At 52.0% G+C, this 18,816-nt stretch overlaps 1 protein-coding gene across 4 annotated transcripts in view; it reads right to left on the bottom strand.

The window, feature by feature from the left end:
- SLC2A4RG (SLC2A4 regulator) overlaps nt 1-13,415 on the bottom strand; it is a 32,164-nt gene extending 18,749 nt beyond the window's left edge. For 2 of the 4 annotated variants that reach the window (XM_054979497.1, XM_054979496.1), the window contains exons 1-2: nt 13,006-13,415; nt 6,833-7,011 (exon numbers count right to left, since the gene is read on the bottom strand). In XM_054979497.1, the coding sequence (XP_054835472.1) occupies nt 6,833-7,011; nt 13,006-13,311 (485 nt within the window). In that variant the 5' untranslated portion in view covers nt 13,312-13,415. Of the gene's footprint in view, nt 1-6,832; nt 7,012-11,361; nt 11,440-11,988; nt 12,007-13,005 lie in introns of those variants that run through there. The other 2 variants (XM_054979499.1, XM_054979498.1) reach the window with 2 other exon arrangements.
- Nucleotides 13,416-18,816: the final 5,401 nt, after the last annotated feature.

Below are 18,816 nucleotides of genomic sequence, written 5' to 3' on the forward strand. Positions count from 1 at the left end.
TTCGGCCACCCTTGTTCTGCTTACTGCACACTTTGTGAGAGCAACATCCCTGTTACACACTGAGGCACTGGGTGTCTCTGCTACGCTAAAGCATGACCATGGACTTCTCCACCAAATTTTTATTATGTTCCAGGAAGGGGGAGAATGAAACCAAGTCAGACACAGGGCTGTGAATTAGCCACTATTCTGCTGGAGGGCAGGAAAAAAGGTTAAGTGAAACACGGGTGGTTTTCATTTTTTTTAAAGGCAACAAGTTTCTAGTCCTCAATGGCTGTGCTTGGAAATGTACATCCCGTACAGCTCCCTGCACTGCCCTCAACTATGTTCTTGTGAATATGAAAAACAGAATCAAGTGTGCAAAGAGCGATTATGCTGCTACCAGGTGCAGAATCCAGCTTCGCCGAGTGCACGATACACGATTGATCTGGTGCAGAAAACTTTAAGCAAAAAACGTGTGCCTGATCAAGCATTCTAAACCACAAGTTGCACAGGCTCTGAGCTTTCAGTCCAAGCAAGAGTTACTGAGGAGATCAGGAGGTCCCTCCCCACGGCTGACTGTAGGCTACCAGCCTGCAAACAGTCTCACTAAGGCGCCTCCCCCTCCCAAACCCCCAGCCTATCGCTTTCTCCGCCGAGCAACCAGACAGCCAATGGTGCGCAGTTGCCAGTGGCACCCACGGCCTTGCACAAAAAGCTGGCATGACACCCTACCCACCCAGCTTCCCGTGGTGGCTCACGATCCCAAACAGGACAAACAAACACTTTGCCGCTTTCCCCTCCCAGCCCTGAGGACAGCTGCCAAAGATCCAGGCCGGGTGGGGAGGGGGAGGAAGAGGCTGGAAGGGGGGGGACTTCCTCTTAAGTAGCAACCAACCCCCAGAGGCCTTTGGCTTTGCAAGCGCCTGCGGTAGAACACCCTTTTGCAACTTGCAGAGTCGTGGCCACCGTGAGAAAATGTGCTGAATTTCAAAGGCTGGAGTTTCCCCCGGTTCCTTTTTAGAGCAACCTGCAGCAGCCCCTAAAGAGGCCAGAGGGGCAGAAACCCAACGGGCCCATTTGCCACCCTTTCTTGCAACAGCACCATTCTGAAGGTCTGCAAGAACCAGCCCCCCAGAGGCTACATCTCAGTCCAAACCTGTCTGGCCTTGAGCAGTTCAGTCCTGTGCCTATTTACTCAGCAAGCATGCACAAGAGCACAGAATGCTATTTAAAGGCACAGCACGTGTTGCCTGTACTAGCCAAGGATCTAGGTTCCCCTCCGCTTTGATCTACACAAAGCTCTTTAAATATTGAAATAAAGTCAAACTAAATGATGTTGGTCTTGACAGACAAGAACCACCTAAAACTGAGATGGGGAGCGTGGAAATAGCGGGATTTGCAATGTTTTTTAAAAAAATAACATCAAGCAAAATCCTACATCTCTCTCTGCGCTCCTTCAAGCGCTGCGAATACAGGCAGAGCCACAACAGACCACACAGTCTTGACCCACACAATAAGCACTTGCACATTTCATCCAGGTTGAGGGTAATGTACCACAGGGAGGCAAGAACGCACAATGCATGCTTCAGCTTGACAGCCCTTGAGAGCTAAAGGTGAGCATCAAAGTACCCCCCACACATGGCTTTCCCCCCAGCAGGGAGTTGGGATAAGGAGCTAAAAGCCTGAAGGCCAGATCCAGCCCTGCCAAGAGTACAAGCTGCCAACTCAAGAGAGCGAAGTGTGTGCATACAAGGAGCAGACACTGTGAGATCTGCCAACACTGGGGGGGGGGGGGTGACATTGCAGCCGGGTCCAGCAATCTCATCTCAAGTTAGCCCCCCACCCCGCAGCATCTGGCCAGCATCTTAACACTGCAATACAGGGAAAGGAACTGGCCTGAAGAACAGGAAAAGAGCAAGTCCATGAAAAGTAGGACCCGTTTGCAAACATACGACTGAGAGGGTGCTACGTTTCCCCAACAGGGAGAAGCGAAAGCCCGACCCACAGAAGCCCCAATATAGCACTTGTTTGCACTTCAGAAACACAGCCCAGCTTAGGAAGAGCTGCCCTGACTGTAGCAGGCCTTCCAAAACAGAACCTGGTGCCAAAGTCCCCAGAAAGGAAAGGGTGGAGGGAAATCGTAGGCCGGGTCATCCCCACCACCAGCCAGGAAAGAGGGCACAACCCACCCCTCAGCTCCAAAGAAGCCACAAAAGTTCAGCCCCTGCACCATATTTCCTCCAAGGAGTTCAGGAGGGTAGGCCTGGGAGAACTCCCTTTTACACCGTAGTGAAAGCTTAGCACTAGACAGCTCCCTTACCCAAGGAGCATGCCATCTCAAAATTCAGCCCCAGATAAGAGAGGGAAGGGGAAGATAACTAACTCGGCTCTACATACTTAAGTCCCAGTAAAAGCTGAAGTCTAAGGGGGTTGTGCTAAAAACCTTCATGGAAAAGGTAGGGTTTCAGGAAGAATCTAAAGGGGTGGGTTCTGTCCCTCACCACTCTGGAAGTGCAATTCTGCGCACAAAAAGAGTCAAGCACACACATGCGTTCACACCCCCAGAGCACCCGCTCTCTCCAAAGCAAAACAGCTGTCCAGATCTGGAAAGAGACAGGTCTCGGGGCGGGGCATGCGAACAGCAGAAGCCAACCCACACAGGCACCCAGCCAAGCCAGGCTGTTTACTACAAGAGCGATGCCTTAACAGGTCTCGCCAGACTACGCCGCACTGCGGGGGCAACACTCGCCGATGATTGGGTTTCAAAGTATCCGGTGCCCGCGAGGATGGAACAGCCCTCCGCCCCACACCGGCACACACCCCTGAATAAAATGCACTTTTCATCCAAATTTGGGGGAGGGGGTGGCAAAAATAGAAGCCAGTTTGCAACAAGACCTATGGCCTGCGGAGGGCCAAAAGTTCAATCAACTACACTGCCTCCGCCATTCCACACAGCCTTCTTACATCAAGAGCGGGACTCGAGTAAACAAAGGACCGGAACCAAGAAAACTCTGAAATCTGAAATCACAGAACTTGGCATATCCCGTTCGGGAGGAGGCGGCAAAGCGCGAATCCCAAAAGCCCCGACTTCCTGTTTCTGGAAAAGCCTGCACAGCCCTTCCTGAATTTTGCTCACTCTCTCAAGCCTGCCTTTGCAGCCCTGAGGGAGAGCGGCTTGCTTTTTCATTTCGTTTTGAGTACATAACTTCTCGGCATGCCAAGTTCTGCAGCCAGCCTTCAACGCTGAGCTTGCACCAGGCAATAACGGAACAGACCCCACTCCGGCTATGCCAACCATTTCTCCAAGCTTTGTACGTCTGATTCTGGGATTCGGTTACTTATAGAACATTACAACAGACTTGCTTTTCCTACAAGCATCTCTGCTTGAACGTTAACACAGGAAACTGTGTGGTGTAGCGAACTTGGAAACAGCCACGCAGTACAATCGCTTGAGATGAATTAAGAATGGTTTCCAAGCAACCAGGCAGGGAAGCTTTATGAAAGGTAATTCGCCCCCACGTCACTGGGTACAAGCGGCTAACAAAAGCGTGCTAAAGTAATCTGATGTCTGGGGACGACCTGTCAGACTAGCTTGCACTGAGAACAGGGTTAGGCTATGGTAAGATGTGGCCACCGAGCTCACAAAGCAGCCTTGGCAAAATCGCCAACTTTATTTCACGGCATTTTAAGAACCGTAAGGCACTTTTAGACTGGTATTATTGCCAGAACAACTGGTAGCGATCCCACTCCAAGCAAGTGAGAAAGGATGCATTAATGCACTACACAGTGTAGACGCCAGAAGGCGTTTATCTCATCTCCATTTTTCAAGGCATGGATAGAAAATATGGAAGATTTATCCTCTCTCTAAAGGACCATCTCTAATATTAGTAAGAGGATAATTTTCTGTTAATGTTTCAAAGGGCGATTCCAGTGCGTGACTGGGTAGAATGCAGCCACGCACAACTCAGGTTGAAGCACCTGAGTTGGCACCCACTTGTTATTGGAGCATACGAATTCCTCCAAAACCTCTGCCCACCATCCATAGTCTGAACTCGCCAGCAACGTCAAAGTCCCTTTTGCTCTGCCAAGGGAACATGAGGGGCAAGCATGCCAGAAAAGGGGGGGGGGGCACATTCAGGAAAACTGGACCGTTAACGTGGCCCCAGGAGCCAACCGAGTGTCTGCCACCATCCCATCAGCTTGGATCCCTCTAGCGACAATGCCCAGGGGTGTCGCAGCTCTTCCGCTGTTAGCTTCCCCATGGCATGAGAAGCAGCAATAGGCACACCTACACCTCCTGGCATTGTTCCTAGCCGGGTCCAAACCAAGAGCACCAGAATGCCTGGTTTGCTGCCGGGGCCATGTTTTGGAGGGAGTTGTATGCTCCAATAACAAACAGGTGCTGACATCTATATAGCTCATTTTTTTTACAGGCCACTAATGGGACAACGAGCCGTTCAGGAATTTTCTCTGCAAACCTGGCCCTGCTCTCAATGCAATCCTTCCAGCACTTCCAGTCTAAAACCAAACTGGAGAGCCAGTTGGGTGTAGCAGTTAAGAGCGCGGGACTCTAATCTGGAGAACCGGGTTTGATTCCCCCCTCCTCCGCTTGAAGCCAGCTGGGTGGCCTTGGGCTAGTCGGGGCTCTCTGGAGCTCTATCAGCCCCACCCACCTCACAGGGTGTTTTGTTGCGGGGATAACAGTAACATATTTTGTAAACCGCTCTGAGTGGGCATTAAGTTGTCCTGAAGGGCGGTATATAAATCGAATGTTGTTGTTGTTGTTATTACATTTTCCAATGCAAAGCACACTGCACCTTCGCCATCCAGATGCCCCGGCGTCGTGCAAAGTCATCTTATGCCCACACAGAGTCATGCCCAACATTCAACAACTCAAATTCCTGCCGTGTTTGGGAGTCTAAGTCCTTCTGGCCCCTAAAGGGTTGATTGGGGTCGCTTTTCCACCAGATGGCGCTCTGCCCGCTACCGGCCTCGTCCACCGGCAGCCCCGTTTCCCTGGGGCAGAGGAAGTCACTTCCTGTTGCTTTCGGCTCAGGCAAACAGCAAGGCAAAGGCAACCCAAGCGCCTCCACGCTGTAATCTAAGAAGATTAAATGCACATAATTGTGTCCCGATTTAAGGCTTATTTTTAGCCCTGGAGCTTCCCTGCCAGAGAATGACGTGGCCTGCTAGCATGCCACATTCCTCAGCTCATGAGAAGCACCCGCTGCACACAGCCAGCATGCGCCTGTTGCAGAGCCCACGGCTCCCCTTGCCGTGAAACGATCCGGCAGGAGCAATGCCATGCAGACCCACGGAGGCTGGCACACCATATGCCTAAAAAAGGCATGCCTTGGAACCTCGAGAATCTGAAACGAGGGTTTTTAATCACACAAACTGAGTCCCTCTGTAAGACCTCTCATTCTGCATATATTACCCCAGTTCCGCTACAAGGTGGGGGAGGACCAGCACAGAAGCTAACCATCAAAAATCCTGCACAGCCTCTCCTCACCACGGATTCTCACAGGGCCTACAAGCTTTCAAAGCAGCTTTTCACAACGTCCAAAGCAGGATGTGTTCCTTTGCTGCACGGAAAGCAGGTGTAGCAAAGCACAGAAGGTGAACAGGGAGCCCCCAGGTCCAATCTCCCCATAGCTATGAATTCACTAAGCAGGCCTTAAGCAAAGTCCCTGCTTTAGGGGGCTTCGTCTTCCCTCCAGCAGCAATGCGGAGATACCACCATTGACCTACCTTACAGGGTTGTTGGAGAAGTGGGGGGGGGGGTAAAATAGCTCAGGAGCCAGCCAAGCTGAGCAGCCCCCACAGCACTGTAGAGCCCGCCAGTGACGGGTATTGGTTCGCCCACTGCTGCCAACCAGTGGTGGTGAGGGAGGAGCCAACTGACAAGCCGACACCTATCATTATCATTGCCAAAGGGTCTGAGCCAAGCAGTGCCCGTAACAGTGGCAGAGCCCTGGGCACCGAATCCACTTGCTCCTGCCCACCGACAGCCCTCCAGGGTAGGAGCTCACCAGGAACCTTCCCAGTTAGGTAAACAGCTGGTTCCCCCCTCCCACTATTAAGAGTGTGCCCTGGTCTGAACAGTCTAAAAGCAGTAATTAACACGCAAAGTATCGTTATCATTTTAAGACGGCAACATCCATCGTTACAACAGGACGGGAGGGAAAGAAGGATATATCAGTTCTGGCCAAAAGCCAGTTGGCACGTCGACAGCATTTGGGGAGATATCAAGAAAAGAGCAAATTCCAAAGCGGATGGGACAGAGCTCTGAGAATCAAGAGGAGGGCCTTGGCAACAGCGAAGACAGAAGCTCGGCCACGCAGCCCACCTGACCCCAGACAAGATGTATCAGCCTAACCGTCCATCTACTTCCGTTGTTGACGACGGGAGAACATCTGGATGGAGATTCTGGGGTCTGACCCCCAGATGGGGCTGTGGTGCACTCTGTGCGGCCCCTTGCACACAGCCGGTGCTAAACAGGCGGCCGACTGTTACGTGGCGGAAGCAGTACCCGAGGCTCACGCTCTTCAGACTCGAAGATCGGAAGACAGACCTTTGTACACAAATACTCTGCTTATCAAGCAACCTTCACGCATTCTGGAAAATAGGTGCTGGTGTATGCATGGTGTAGGAGAAGGAGGGAATGCCTCTGGCAAGCAACCTCTTATTTGCCCACAGCAACCGTCCGACTAGTTTGGGGGGAAATCTTGCATTCAAGACAGAGTCCAAATGTTTCCCACGAAAGCTTTTTTTTTTGCAGTGCTAATTATGAGACTCGGCATACCATTGTCAGCCCCCCCGCCCCCCGCCAAACCTGCAACATGACCAATACCTTTGTCTCGGCACCGGGATGTAGGGTGAATGGCGCAGAGGTGTCTGGTCCAGGAGTTGCAGTGCTGACGTCTCTTCCTCCGGCTGCTTCAGCACCAAGGGCTCAGAAAGGTGCCGGGGTCGGCCGTTCCCTGGTTCTGCTTCTCCCGAAAGCACTCTTCCATTGCAGTGAGTGGGGCTCTGGAATAAAGCAGAAGAGCCTGATGACAGAAAAATCAGCAGTAACTCTAAGGGTTGTCTTTTAGAGTGCCATCGCTTTCTTTTAAGCCCAATGTCTGCTACATCTCCTGCGGCAGTCAGTTCCGCAGGTCAGTGTCACAGGATAGGGGGGAGGGTTGCTTCAATATATTTTTAATCCAAAACCCACCCGCTGCTCGAATCAGCGTGCAGTCTTCTGGGTTCTATGCTCCAAAACAACCCACTTGCACAACAAGACGTTCGCCCTTCGCATCCAGCACTGAACAAAGGGCAGCCTCGCTCCGGATACCCACACGGTGTTGCAGCCAAGCTGATATTAAGACTTTCGCCGTGCACAAAAATAGGTGGGACCCGTTTTGGCTCTGCTCACCGAACTACAGAGCCCTTGGCTGTAACTTAGATAAACAGAGCAGGTGCAGACAAAAGCAACTCGCAAGCTGGCTCTTATTTCAATTGAAGCTGCCGGTCACCCCAGCCAGGAAAACCCTCTCCGAGCCGATAAGCGTGTGCTGACACGGAGGCCGATTTTCCAACGCTCACACCAGGAAGAACGGGCGGGGGGGGGCACTGAAGCTAGCAACTTCAGAAAACACAACCGGAGACAACTTCGGAATTCCACAAACTTCCAGCCCCCAGTTCTGCTGCACAACAATCTACAAAACCTGGGGCCTCTACTTGTGTACTAGCCCAGGACTCGCGTCACTGGATTTGCTCTGGCTGCACTGCCATCTCCTGGAGATGTCAAAACTAAGATCCCTTGCAAGCCCTGGAGAGAGGGGGAAGGAGGAAAGAGACCAGAGGCAGCTGAGCACAGCATCACACTTCCCTTGGCCGTTCTTTTTTTTAAAACTTCCAGACCACAGTTCTATTAAAATCACAAAGATACACACAGAGGGAAAAGAAGGGGAAACAGCTGATCTGAGGCAAAGCCGGACACAATCTGGGCGGCCTGCTTTCCTCTTGGCTCAAAACGGCCTGCCCCGTTTACTCAAGCGAACAGTATGTGACTGAGTGAGATAGGAACAGACTCAGAATGGAGAGAGGTGGAGAAGGAGCCCGGGTTCAAACGCATCAGCCACGTCACACAAGAGAATCCGCAAAAAGGCACGCACTGCTTTGGCCCCCGGGGAGGCAAAGTTGGGGCCTTCGGTTCCCAGCACGAAAGCATCTGCCTCCCTGCCTTGCTACCGGTCTTGGGAGTCAGGTTGCCACATCCTTCTGATAGGGTGTGAGCTTTCATGAGCCACAGCTCACTTTGTCAGACACCGTATCTGAAGAAGTGAGCTGTGGCTCACAAAAGCTCATCCCCGACCACTAATTTTGTTAGTCTTACAGGTGCTACTGGACTCTTGTTCTTTTCCACTGCTACAGACAAACACAGCTACCCATGTATTGTCGAAGGCTTTCACGGCCGGAGAACGATGGTTGTTGTGGGTTTTCCGGGCTGTATTGCCGTGGTCTTGGCATTGTAGTTCCTGACGTTTCGCCAGCAGCTGTGGCTGGCATCTTCAGAGGTGTAGCACCAAAAGACAGAGATCTCTCAGTGTCACAGTGTGGAAAAGATGTTGGCAGGTCATTATATCTACTCAGGAGGGGTGGGGTTGAGCTGAGCCATCCTGTAAGAGTTTCCCAGGGTGTGGAATGCTAATGGAGGGAGGCTTCACTGTATCCTGAGGAGGTCCTTTTGCATATGTGACACTGAGAGATCTCTGTCTTTTGGTGCTACACCTCTGAAGGTGCCAGCCACAGCTGCTGGCGAAACGTCAGGAACTACAATGCCAAGACCACGGCAATACAGCCCGGAAAACCCACAACAACTAACCGCTACCCATCTTGATCTACATCCTCTTAATAATAATAAAATTAAAATATCAAAGAGTCCAGTAGCACCTTTAAGTCTAACCAACTTTACTGTAGCATAAGCTTTCGAGAATCACAGTTCTCTTCGTCAGATGCATCTGACGAAGAGAGCTGTGGTTCTCGGAAGCTTATGCTACAGTAAAGTCGGTTAGTCTTAAAGGTGCTACTGGACTCTTTCCTATTTTTGCTACTACAGACTAACACAGCTAACTCCTCTGAATAACAACAACAACAACAATAACCCATGTATATACCGCCCTTCAGGATGACTTAACACCCACTCAGAGCGGTTTACGAAGTATGTCATTATTATCCCCACAACAACAATCACCCTGTGAGGTGGGTGGTGCTGAGAGCGCTCTGGAAGAGCTTTGACTGACCCAAGGTCACCCAGCTGGCTTCAAGCGGAGGAGTGGGGAATCAAACCTGGCTCTCCAGATTAGAGTCCTGCCGCTCTTAACCACTACACCAAACTGGCTCTTGACGGCTTCTATAATGAACAGCTGCCTAGAGCAGAAACCCAGTAAGTGAGGCTTTTCCTTCTAATAATGGCAAAAATCTCTTCTTTAAAAACATCCCCCACCCCCCAGAAAAACCTCTCCAGAGCAGGCAATCCCGTAAATAACTGAAAAGCAGTGATGGGGAAGCTTCACCTGTTGAATGCCTACTTCTCACAGGGTGTTTAGAAGGACAGTAGCTTCCCTCTCCCAGGAAACCGGGAAGATCTCCATATCTTGTCTATATTTTAGGCTTAATGGACTCCCACAGGCTGGCTGCCTCTCCTCTCGGCCCCCAGTCCTGACACCTTTCCCATTCCTGGCCTGTTACTTCACTCTTACTATACAGATTTCTTGCAAACAACCCCAGCACAAACTCCACTGCCGGCCTCAGCACTCCCTGCCTGTTAAGTGGGCACACGTAGGCAGGAATTCACTGCTGCTGGCGGAGTGGAGACAGCTTTCCCGGAAGAACTGAACCAGTCATTTAGCTAGGCCTGTTTAATGGTCTTCAGGTGGAGGACAACATTTTGGAATTTCCCCCTACTGTTTAAAAACAACCACCCTGCTAATAGAAAACCAGCACAGCAAGGCAAGAGAGGGGACAGGGCCTTCCTCCCTGCTCTGCTACCTTTCTAGCTGCATGGATATTTTTAAGAAAAGGATTCACCACCTACAATTCTACCACCTCATTCTCCTGCACGTGAGGTCCAAATCTAGGGAAAACAACACACACATTCAATGGCTGTCTGGGTCTCGAGACACAAAGTTTGCCTTTATGGGGACATCCACCTCCGGATATACTCTTTTATACCATTTCCCAACAAGACACACAAATAGAGATTACTTTAAGAGATTACCTTTATCCCGCTTGTATCCCACAACAGTTTTGACCTGAACGCAAGCGTTTTGCCAGATCCCACACTTGCAGTTCTCTCCCCACCCGACAAAACCCCTATTCCAGATAGTAAAGAGTTCAGTAGCACCCTTAAGACTAACCAACTTTATTGTGGCATAAGCTTTCAAGAACCACAGCTCTCTTTGTCAGATGCAACTTTATTGTAGCATAAGCTTTCAAGAACCACAGCTCTCTTTGTCAGACGCAACTTTATTGTAGCATAAGCTTTCGAGAACCACAGCTCTCTTTGTCAGATGCAACTTTATTGTAGCATAAGCTTTCGAGAACCACAGCTCTCTTTGTCAGATGCAACTTTATTGTAGCATAAGCTTTCGAGAACCACAGCTCTCTTCATCACATGTATTTGCATCTGACAAAGAGAGCTGTGGTTCTCGAAAGCTTATGCTACAATAAAGCTGGTTAGTCTTAAAGGTGTTACTGGACTCTCTAATTTGCAACTACAGACTAACACAGCTAACTCCTCTGGACCTATTCCCCACAGAAAAGTCTCTGTCACTGCAAAACACTCAATTTCTGTCCTTTCACCTTCTGATGTTGATGCAAGACTGTGAGATGTTCTGAACCCTTAAAATTCAAGGGCTCCTGGGTGGGTTAGCCTCTTAAAAAATAAAGTGCCCATTACAGCACAAAAGTTACCCGCCTCCTCAAGACAGAATGTCATACTACTGAAATCTGTTTCCATCCAGGTACTAAAATGTTGTGAATAGAAGCATCTGGTACTGTCATCTTGGGATTTTGTGAACAAGTAACTGGGTTCCTTTATTGCAAAATTTCAGGCCCGATTCCAGGGCCTTGTCCACTGCCCCCCACCCCCAGGCAAAGGATACCCTTGACAGCTACTTAGGAGAGTCATCCTGAACCACACAAAAATTCTGGAAATAAAACTGCAGCAAACTTCTCAAGCGCCCAGGGAAGGAACGGACACCAGCCAGTTATTTAAATGATAAAGATCCCCAACCAGCATAGCTGTGGAACGTCCTGCCAAGCTTCTCCTTTAAGGATGGCGCTAAGCTGTAGCCAGCAGCTGAGGATGCCACAAAGCAGCCTGCAATGTACCTTGAGGGAAGAGCTGTCAATACTTGGGGGCCGCATTCACCACTTTCCGCCTGCTGGAAGCAGGGAGAGCCCACCTGGCTCCAACGGCCTCTTTCCTCCAGGTAAGAGAGCCTAGACTCTCAAAACCCTGGAAAATCTTGGTGCTCTCTAAGGTGTCCCAGGATTCAATTCCGGCTGCTCCCTCCTCCAACACACAAGCAAGACCAGAGTCAATCCAGATCCTCCTGCGCAAGATGCAATACCGGTGAGGGGTCCGGGCAAAGCCCAGAAAGCAGAAGCCCAACTCGGACATCGGGGGAAGCAAGGAAGCGCCTTTCCTCGGGCTTTGCCCTCGAAAAGTGACTTCTGCCCGGCTCGGAAACGCTGCAAGAAACACTGTTGCCCTACCGCTGGCCACGATCCTCCGCAAGAAACGCTGTTGCCCTACCGCTGGCCCCGATCCTCCGCAAGAAACGCTGTTGCCCTACCGCTGGCCCCGATCCTCCGCAAGAAACGCTGTTGCCCTACCGCTGGCCCCGATCCTCCGCAAGAAACACTGTTGCCCTACCGCTGGCCCCGATCCTCCGCAAGAAACACTGTTGCCCTACCGCTGGCCACGATCCTCCGCAAGAAACGGTGTTGCCCTACCGCTGGCCCCGATCCTGCGCCCCCCGACGGCCAGCCGCAACCAGGCTTCGCCGCTGAGAAGCGAGGAGCCGCCTTCTGCTTCTGCTTGCAGCCTGCGCGCCCCGCCCCGCGCCTCCTCCCCTTCCCCGCCCGGAGCACGTGGGCTCCCCGGGCGATCCCCTCGGGGCTCCCCGCCCGCCCCACCCCGCCCGCCCGCCTCCTCTCCCGCGCTGCGCCGGGGAGTGATTGATGGCGCGTCGCTGGCAGCAGGCAGGGGCGGAGAGCGGACGGGGCGGGGACGGGCTCGGGCAAGAGGCGGCGGCGCCCAGCCCCGGCCCGCTCCATTCCCACCCCTCGAGCAAAACTTTCAGCGCAGCGAAGGCAGGCGCCGAGCGGCGCCATCTTTTCCAAGGGGGGGAAGGAGAAGCCCCCGGCCGCGGAGCCCCGACGCCGGGCGGCGCCGGCGAGGCCTCCGCGATCGCCCTGGGGCAGAGACCGGCAGGCGGCAACCGCGCCTCCCGCGCCGGCTTCCTCTGGAGTAAAGCCTCCCCAGGGCCGGCCCGCGCTGCCACAGTTCCCGGGCAAGCGGCGCCGAAGGAAGCGCGACTGCCGCTCCCTCGGGGCAGAAGCGCTCCCGCAGGCGGCCCTCGGGGCACGCTCGACGCGCCCCCCCAAGGGGCAGCCCCAAATGTCGGGGCCGCATCGAGGAGCCCCCCACCCCACCCCCCGACAGCAGCCCGCCCGCTGTTGCTGAGCGCTGCAAAAAGTTCTCCGGCCCCCGAGACCCCGCGGCTCAGCCGCCACTCCCCCCACCCCCCGGGCAAAGTCCAGAGGGCCCCCCGGTCTCTTCCTGACGCTCCTCCCCCCGCCCCGAAACGGGAGACTCGCTGCAGCTCTTCGCCGCCAAGTAGGCCGGGGAGGGACACACCCACCCGGCCGGCCGCTCTCCCGCGCGGACAGCGGCACTCGCGGGGGCGCCCCGAGCGAGCGAGCCGCCGGCCTTCTCCCCCGCCCCGCCCCGCCGCCGGGACTCTCTACCTTCTGCAAAACCTGCAGCCGGCCTTTGCCGGGGGGGCTCTTCCCGCCGCCGCTGCCGTCCTCGCAGCTGCGGCGCCTGCCTCTCCTCCGGAGCGAGGCGTCCCCCACCAGCACGGTGTAGACGGCGTTGCCGGCGGCGGGCGGCGGCGGCTTGTAGGGGGCGATGAGCCCGCAGTGCAAGCCGGCGGCCGGGGGGCTGCCGTCCGGGCAGCAGCAGGGGCCCGCTGACGTCAAGCCGGGCGGCGGGGAGCAGATCCGGCCGGCCGGGGAGGCGGCGCGCTTGAAGAGCCGCGGCTTGGGCTCCATCGGGGCCGGTGGGGACCCTTCCCCGGACGGGCGGGGGGGCAGAGAGCGGGCCGGCGGAGCCCCCGCGCTGCCTGCGAGCCTTTCCCTCCAGCCAGCGGCGCCCCGGCCACGCCCCCCTGCCCCGCCGCCTGCCCGCGCTGGCTCCTCCGCCCCCTCCCGGGGCTCGTGCAGGAGAGCCGGGCTGGGAGGAGGAGCCGGCGGGGTGGGGGGAGACACACGCCTCGGCCACGCCCCTCTTGTCCCTCGCCATTGGCCGGCGCACTGTATCAACATTCCGAAATGGAACGCTGCCCGGAGCCGGCTCGCGCGCTGATTGGCCCGCCGGCCTCGCCTGTAACAAGAAAAAAGTCGGCGGCGTTCGAAGCCCGCCACGCCTCCTCCTGCCAGCGAGCGGGCTGGGCTGGGCTGGGCTGGTTTTTTTAAAGTCGCGCCGGAGCCAGGAGGGAGGCTGGCCTCGGGGAGGGGGGAGCCGGCCTTCTGCCGCTCGCTCGCAGCGGCCATCTTCGGTGCGGAGCGAGCCCCGCTTGGGCGGCCAAGCGGAGCTCGGAGGAGGAACGGGCGACAGGCTGCTGCTTCTTTCCTACCCCGAAGGGCCCAGGGAGGCGAGGCAAAGGGAGCGCTTAAACGGCAAGAGAGACTTCAGCGCCGCCCTTGGCGTCCAGAATGGCTTTTTAGAAGCCGTGTTGTCGATGTAGCAAGCGCTGACTCGCCTGTAGCCCGACTCAGGGAGCTCAACGGGGTATAATGTCAGGGAGTTCCCCCCCCCCCACCAAAGCAGCCACATTTCTCCAGAGGAACGGATCCCTTTCATCAGTTGGGATTCCGAGAGATCTCCAGGCCTTACCTGGAGGTTGGCAACCCTAAGCCCAAGGGGGTTATCTTGCGTCTGAACTGGACCATTGCTGGGTCGGGGCTTAGGGGAAAGAATGCTCCTTTGGCGTAAAAAAATTATGCATGACCCTGACATGCTGCTTTTCTAAGTACAGGGTATGTTTTTGCCGGGTGGAGCATTGATTCACGGTGAGTTCCCCCCTGAACTGATGCAGCTCCAACTAGAATTGCCCCCGTCAGTGAAAAATACCCTATTTACTGAAAAGGAAGATGACCCTGAATGTGTATGAAATGTGCTATAAAGACACTTCCAGCTTATTTACGTTATTTATAGTCCGCCTTTCTCACTGAGACTCAAAGCAGATTACACCCTGAGTTTGTACAGTCAATTTCAAGTCCACGTTCGTAAACAATGTAATAGGGTCAATGAATGCAAATTTGCAAAGATTTAAAACTAGCTGGAATCTAATACGCAGTTGAAAAAATGCTGAACAGAGCATAAGCAAGCTGAGTAGCCATGTTCGTCTGTAGCAGTAGAAAAGAGCAAGAGTCCAGTAGCACCTAGAAGACTGACACAATTACTAACAAAAATAAGCATACCCTACCATAAATTTTGTTAGTCTTATAGGTTCTCCTGGACCTTTGCTCTTTTCTAGAGCATAAGCAGTTGTAAGACTGATGCATTAAACGACATGAAACTACCTGATAAGATCATACCCAAAGCAACAGTAGCACGCAATAGCACATCGTTGTAAAGTCTGTCGTCTCTATTCCTGTACTGATACATCCCTCTAAGACCACTTCCTTATGGTAGCTCTATGGGTTAAAGACCTCCACAACGTTCTGTCATTAACAGCTTTTCTCAGGTCTTGTAGACTGAAGACTCTGGCTTCCTTTATTGAGACAAGCCATCTCATTTGGGGTTTTCCTTTCTTCATACTGCCAGGGCTGGTTGCTGGGCATAAAGTGCACCACGACTAGTCCCCCCCCCCCCACTACTTAGGCCTCCCTCTACAGGGTATGCTAATACCACCCTTCAGCTTTTCCTACAATTCCTGTCTTCCAGTTCCAATTCCGAATACTTCCAATTCCGAAGTAGCATAGTCTCACAATTCCCTTGAAAAATTATACACTCAAAAAAACACATTTATTGGACATAACTGTAACTTGTATGCAAATGTAAAACATCTTTTTGGGGGGAGAAGAATTTTTCTTTATTTAAGTTATAAACAGTAACATAAAATCTATAAACAATAAACATAAAAGATAACACAACATTCTAAAAAAACACAATACATAAGAAAAAAACCCTAAAACTAAACTACAAATAGAGTTCCAATGTTCTCCACAAGAAATATACATCATTTTCAAAGTCTCACTTATTCTATGTTAAACATAAACATCTTTTCCTTCCTTCCTTTTTTCCTTAATGGCATATCTAGGAAAAGCCCAGTCTTGCATTTGAAGAAATACCGCAGCGGGTAAACTTGAAGTTCTCCAAGCAAGACCTCCAATATCCAGTAAAGCAGTACTGGTGCTTTTACTAAAGTAAACCTCTGAGCTGTGCTAACAGTTAAAGGGAAAGTTGCCTCCCAAATTACCTGTTCCTGTCTGGCCCAAAGACAAGGCTATCTTATGGCCAGGGCTTTTTTTCTGGGAAAAGAGGTGGTGGAACTCAGTGGGTTGCCCTTGGAGAAAATGGTCACATGGCCAGTGGCCCCGCCCCCTGATCTCCAGACAGAGGGGAGTTTAGATTGCCCTCGGCGCGGAGGGCAATCTCAACTCCCCTCTGTCTGGAGATCAGGGGGCGGGGCCACCGGCCATGTGACCATTTTCAAGAGGTTCCGGAACTCTGTTCCACCTCGTTCCCCCTGAAAAAAAGCCCTGCTTATGGCCCAAGTTTGGGGGCGTGTCACCCCTCTGACACGACTAAGCTGCTTTTTACTAACATCCCTGGGACATCTGGGCTGAATGTCCTGCTCTGACTGATAGCAGCTTCCAGGGTTGCAGGAAGGGATCTTTCCGGCCACCAGCCAATGCCAGGGCTGGGTCCCGGGGCATGTCGTTGTGCCCCTGCCCCTCTCTTCTGGACAGAAGGAGAAGGCCTTGTAGGTTTGACTGCCTCAGAATTCTGCTTGCTCTTTGGGTGTGACCTTACTGGTTAACCCCGTTTCCAACCACTGCAATTTTAACCCAAACCTGGAATAAATCCCTCTGATCTCAGCGGGGATTTATTCTCCTGTGTTGAATCAAAAGCTGGCAGAGTCCCATTGCTGGCGGCGGGGGGTGGGTGGGTGGGTTGCAGCGTATTGCTGTATTCTGTGGTGTGACATGAGAGCCCCATGCATTCGATTTTCTGCATGGCATGCTTGTGAAGAAAAGGTTGCCAGTGAATGACCTACACCGTTTTTGACAGGTGGTGGTGCAGTTTTTTCTGCGGAAGGGCACGTCTCAAAAACGTTTCGCTGCTTGGTTAGGAGAGAAACCTTTCCAGTATTTTCTGATTCATCTCTCATGCGTTGCAAAGTCTCTGAGAAGGAGCTGGTGGATCTCTACAAACATTTGTTTAATAATAAAGGTCTCTAGTGTCCCAACACGGGAAGTATTGCTTCTTGATAGGTTCTCCTTAGGGTCCTGTGAAGAGGCTGCCCTTCATTTCAAATATTCAGAAGCTGCCAGTATGCCATTCAGGGCTGTGTGCGTAAAATCAGAGCAGATCTCGATGTCATGGCAACCCAAATTCTGCAAATTTGTGCTGAGTTGAGTTTGGTTCCACTGGAATTCAAGGGGGAGAAAGCATAACCGCAGGGCATGGACTGGCACCGCCGCAAAGGAAGGACAGGATTCGTTTATTGTGGTTGGTGCTAACTCTGGGCTTCAACACCAGATTGGATCCAAACATCAGGCCTTGTTTGGCATTTAAGGGCTTCAATAGACAGACCCATTGTGGCTGCCCCAACAATGCGGTTAATTTATTCATTGTCCTCTTGGAAATGGGACGTTTTGTATTGTTTCGATGTTACATCTTTGCGTTTTGGGCAGTCTCCAGCTGATTCTTTTTTAAACCCCAACACCTACGCAAAGACAAGCTGTGACGTATAAGGCAGTCTTAGAAACATAGGCCTGGAAGGGACCCACAAGGGTCATGTAGTCCACCCTCTGCACAATGTAGGAAATTCACAGCTACCTCCCCTCCCCCCACTTTCCCAGTGACTGCTGCTCTAAGCCCAGAGGAAGACAAAAACCCTCCAGGATCCAATCTGGTCTGGAGGAAAATTCCTTCTTGACCTCAAAGCGGGTCATCAGGATTATTACCTGGGCATATAAGAAAGGGAACAAAATAGAGGAGTAAAGTAACAACCTAAAAATATATTAGAAAATATTTATTATAAATGTGCACAAATGTAGATGTAAAATTTAAAACATAAGGCCTGAATGGCAGGCTATATGTATATGCTAAAACTCGCTAAAACATCTCCAGGTACAGATGATGGTACAGAGCAATGACCAACACAAATAGACCAAGGTACAGTAAAAAAAAAAAAAACAGATGCGTTTCGGCCCTAAGGCCTTCCTCAGTGGTCAATTGTAAACAATTTATAATCAATCACACCCACACATATAGAAACCAAACATGAAATGCTCCCGGTGTTTTATCTAGAGCTCTAGTATTGTGTGATAAAATACAATTATTGCAGTAGACCCAGGACTGCATTCACACAAAGCTCTTCATTTATCGTTGTACTCTGAGGCTTGGTTTTCAATGTGTAAGGGTGTTACATCAATCTGCAGGAAAGATAGAAAGGGCTACGAGAGCTTAGCACCGGCTCATCCCTTCCTGCCCTCCCTCGCCCAATCTGCCTAAATTGATATTGAGTCAGAGAGCCAAGCTACAAGTGACGCCTGACACAGGTTGGACACTTGTCAGCTTCCCTCAAGTTGTGATGGGAAATGTAGGCATCCTGGTCTTGCAGCTGTAATGGAGATCCAAGCTGTAAAACCAGGACGCCTACATTTCCCATCAAAACTTGAGGGAAGCTGACAAGTGTCCAACCTGTGTAAGGCGTCACTTGTAGCTTGGCTCATAGACTCAGCATTGCTGATAATGTCCATCTAGCTTCTTCTTAGAAACCGGCAGAGAAGGTGAGCCCACCTCTTCCTGAGGAAGCCTGTTCCACTTCACCCCAACAGTCCATAGATCCAGAGGAGTTAGCCCTGTTAGTCTGTAGTTGCAAAATAGCAAAGAGTCCAGTAGCACCTAACCAACTTATTTGTAGCATAAGCTTTCGAGAACCACACAGCTCTCTTCGTCAGATGCAACCCTAACAATCCAGAAATTCTTGCTAATGTTTAGCTGAAAACTCTTGTCTTAATTTTAACCCGTTGGTACTGGTCCAACCCTCTGGGGCAACAGAAAATAACTCTGCTCCATCCTCTATGTGTCAGCCCTTCAAACACTCAAAGATAGCTATCATATCACCTCTTAGTTGTCTCCTCTCCAGTCAAAACATACTTAGCTGCTTCAACGTTTCCTCCATGGCAGCTTCGCTCATCGGAAGAGGGTCTCCTACAGGTGCCACCCTGCCCCTGGGCAAAATCAACAGCAGCCCGTACACTGGCTTTCTCTGTGGTGGCCCCTACCCTGTGGAACAGCCTGCCTGAGGAGGTCAGGAG

This window comes from Eublepharis macularius, chromosome 5 (assembly GCF_028583425.1).
Source record: "Eublepharis macularius isolate TG4126 chromosome 5, MPM_Emac_v1.0, whole genome shotgun sequence".
Classification (NCBI taxonomy): Eukaryota; Metazoa; Chordata; class Lepidosauria; order Squamata; family Eublepharidae; genus Eublepharis; species Eublepharis macularius.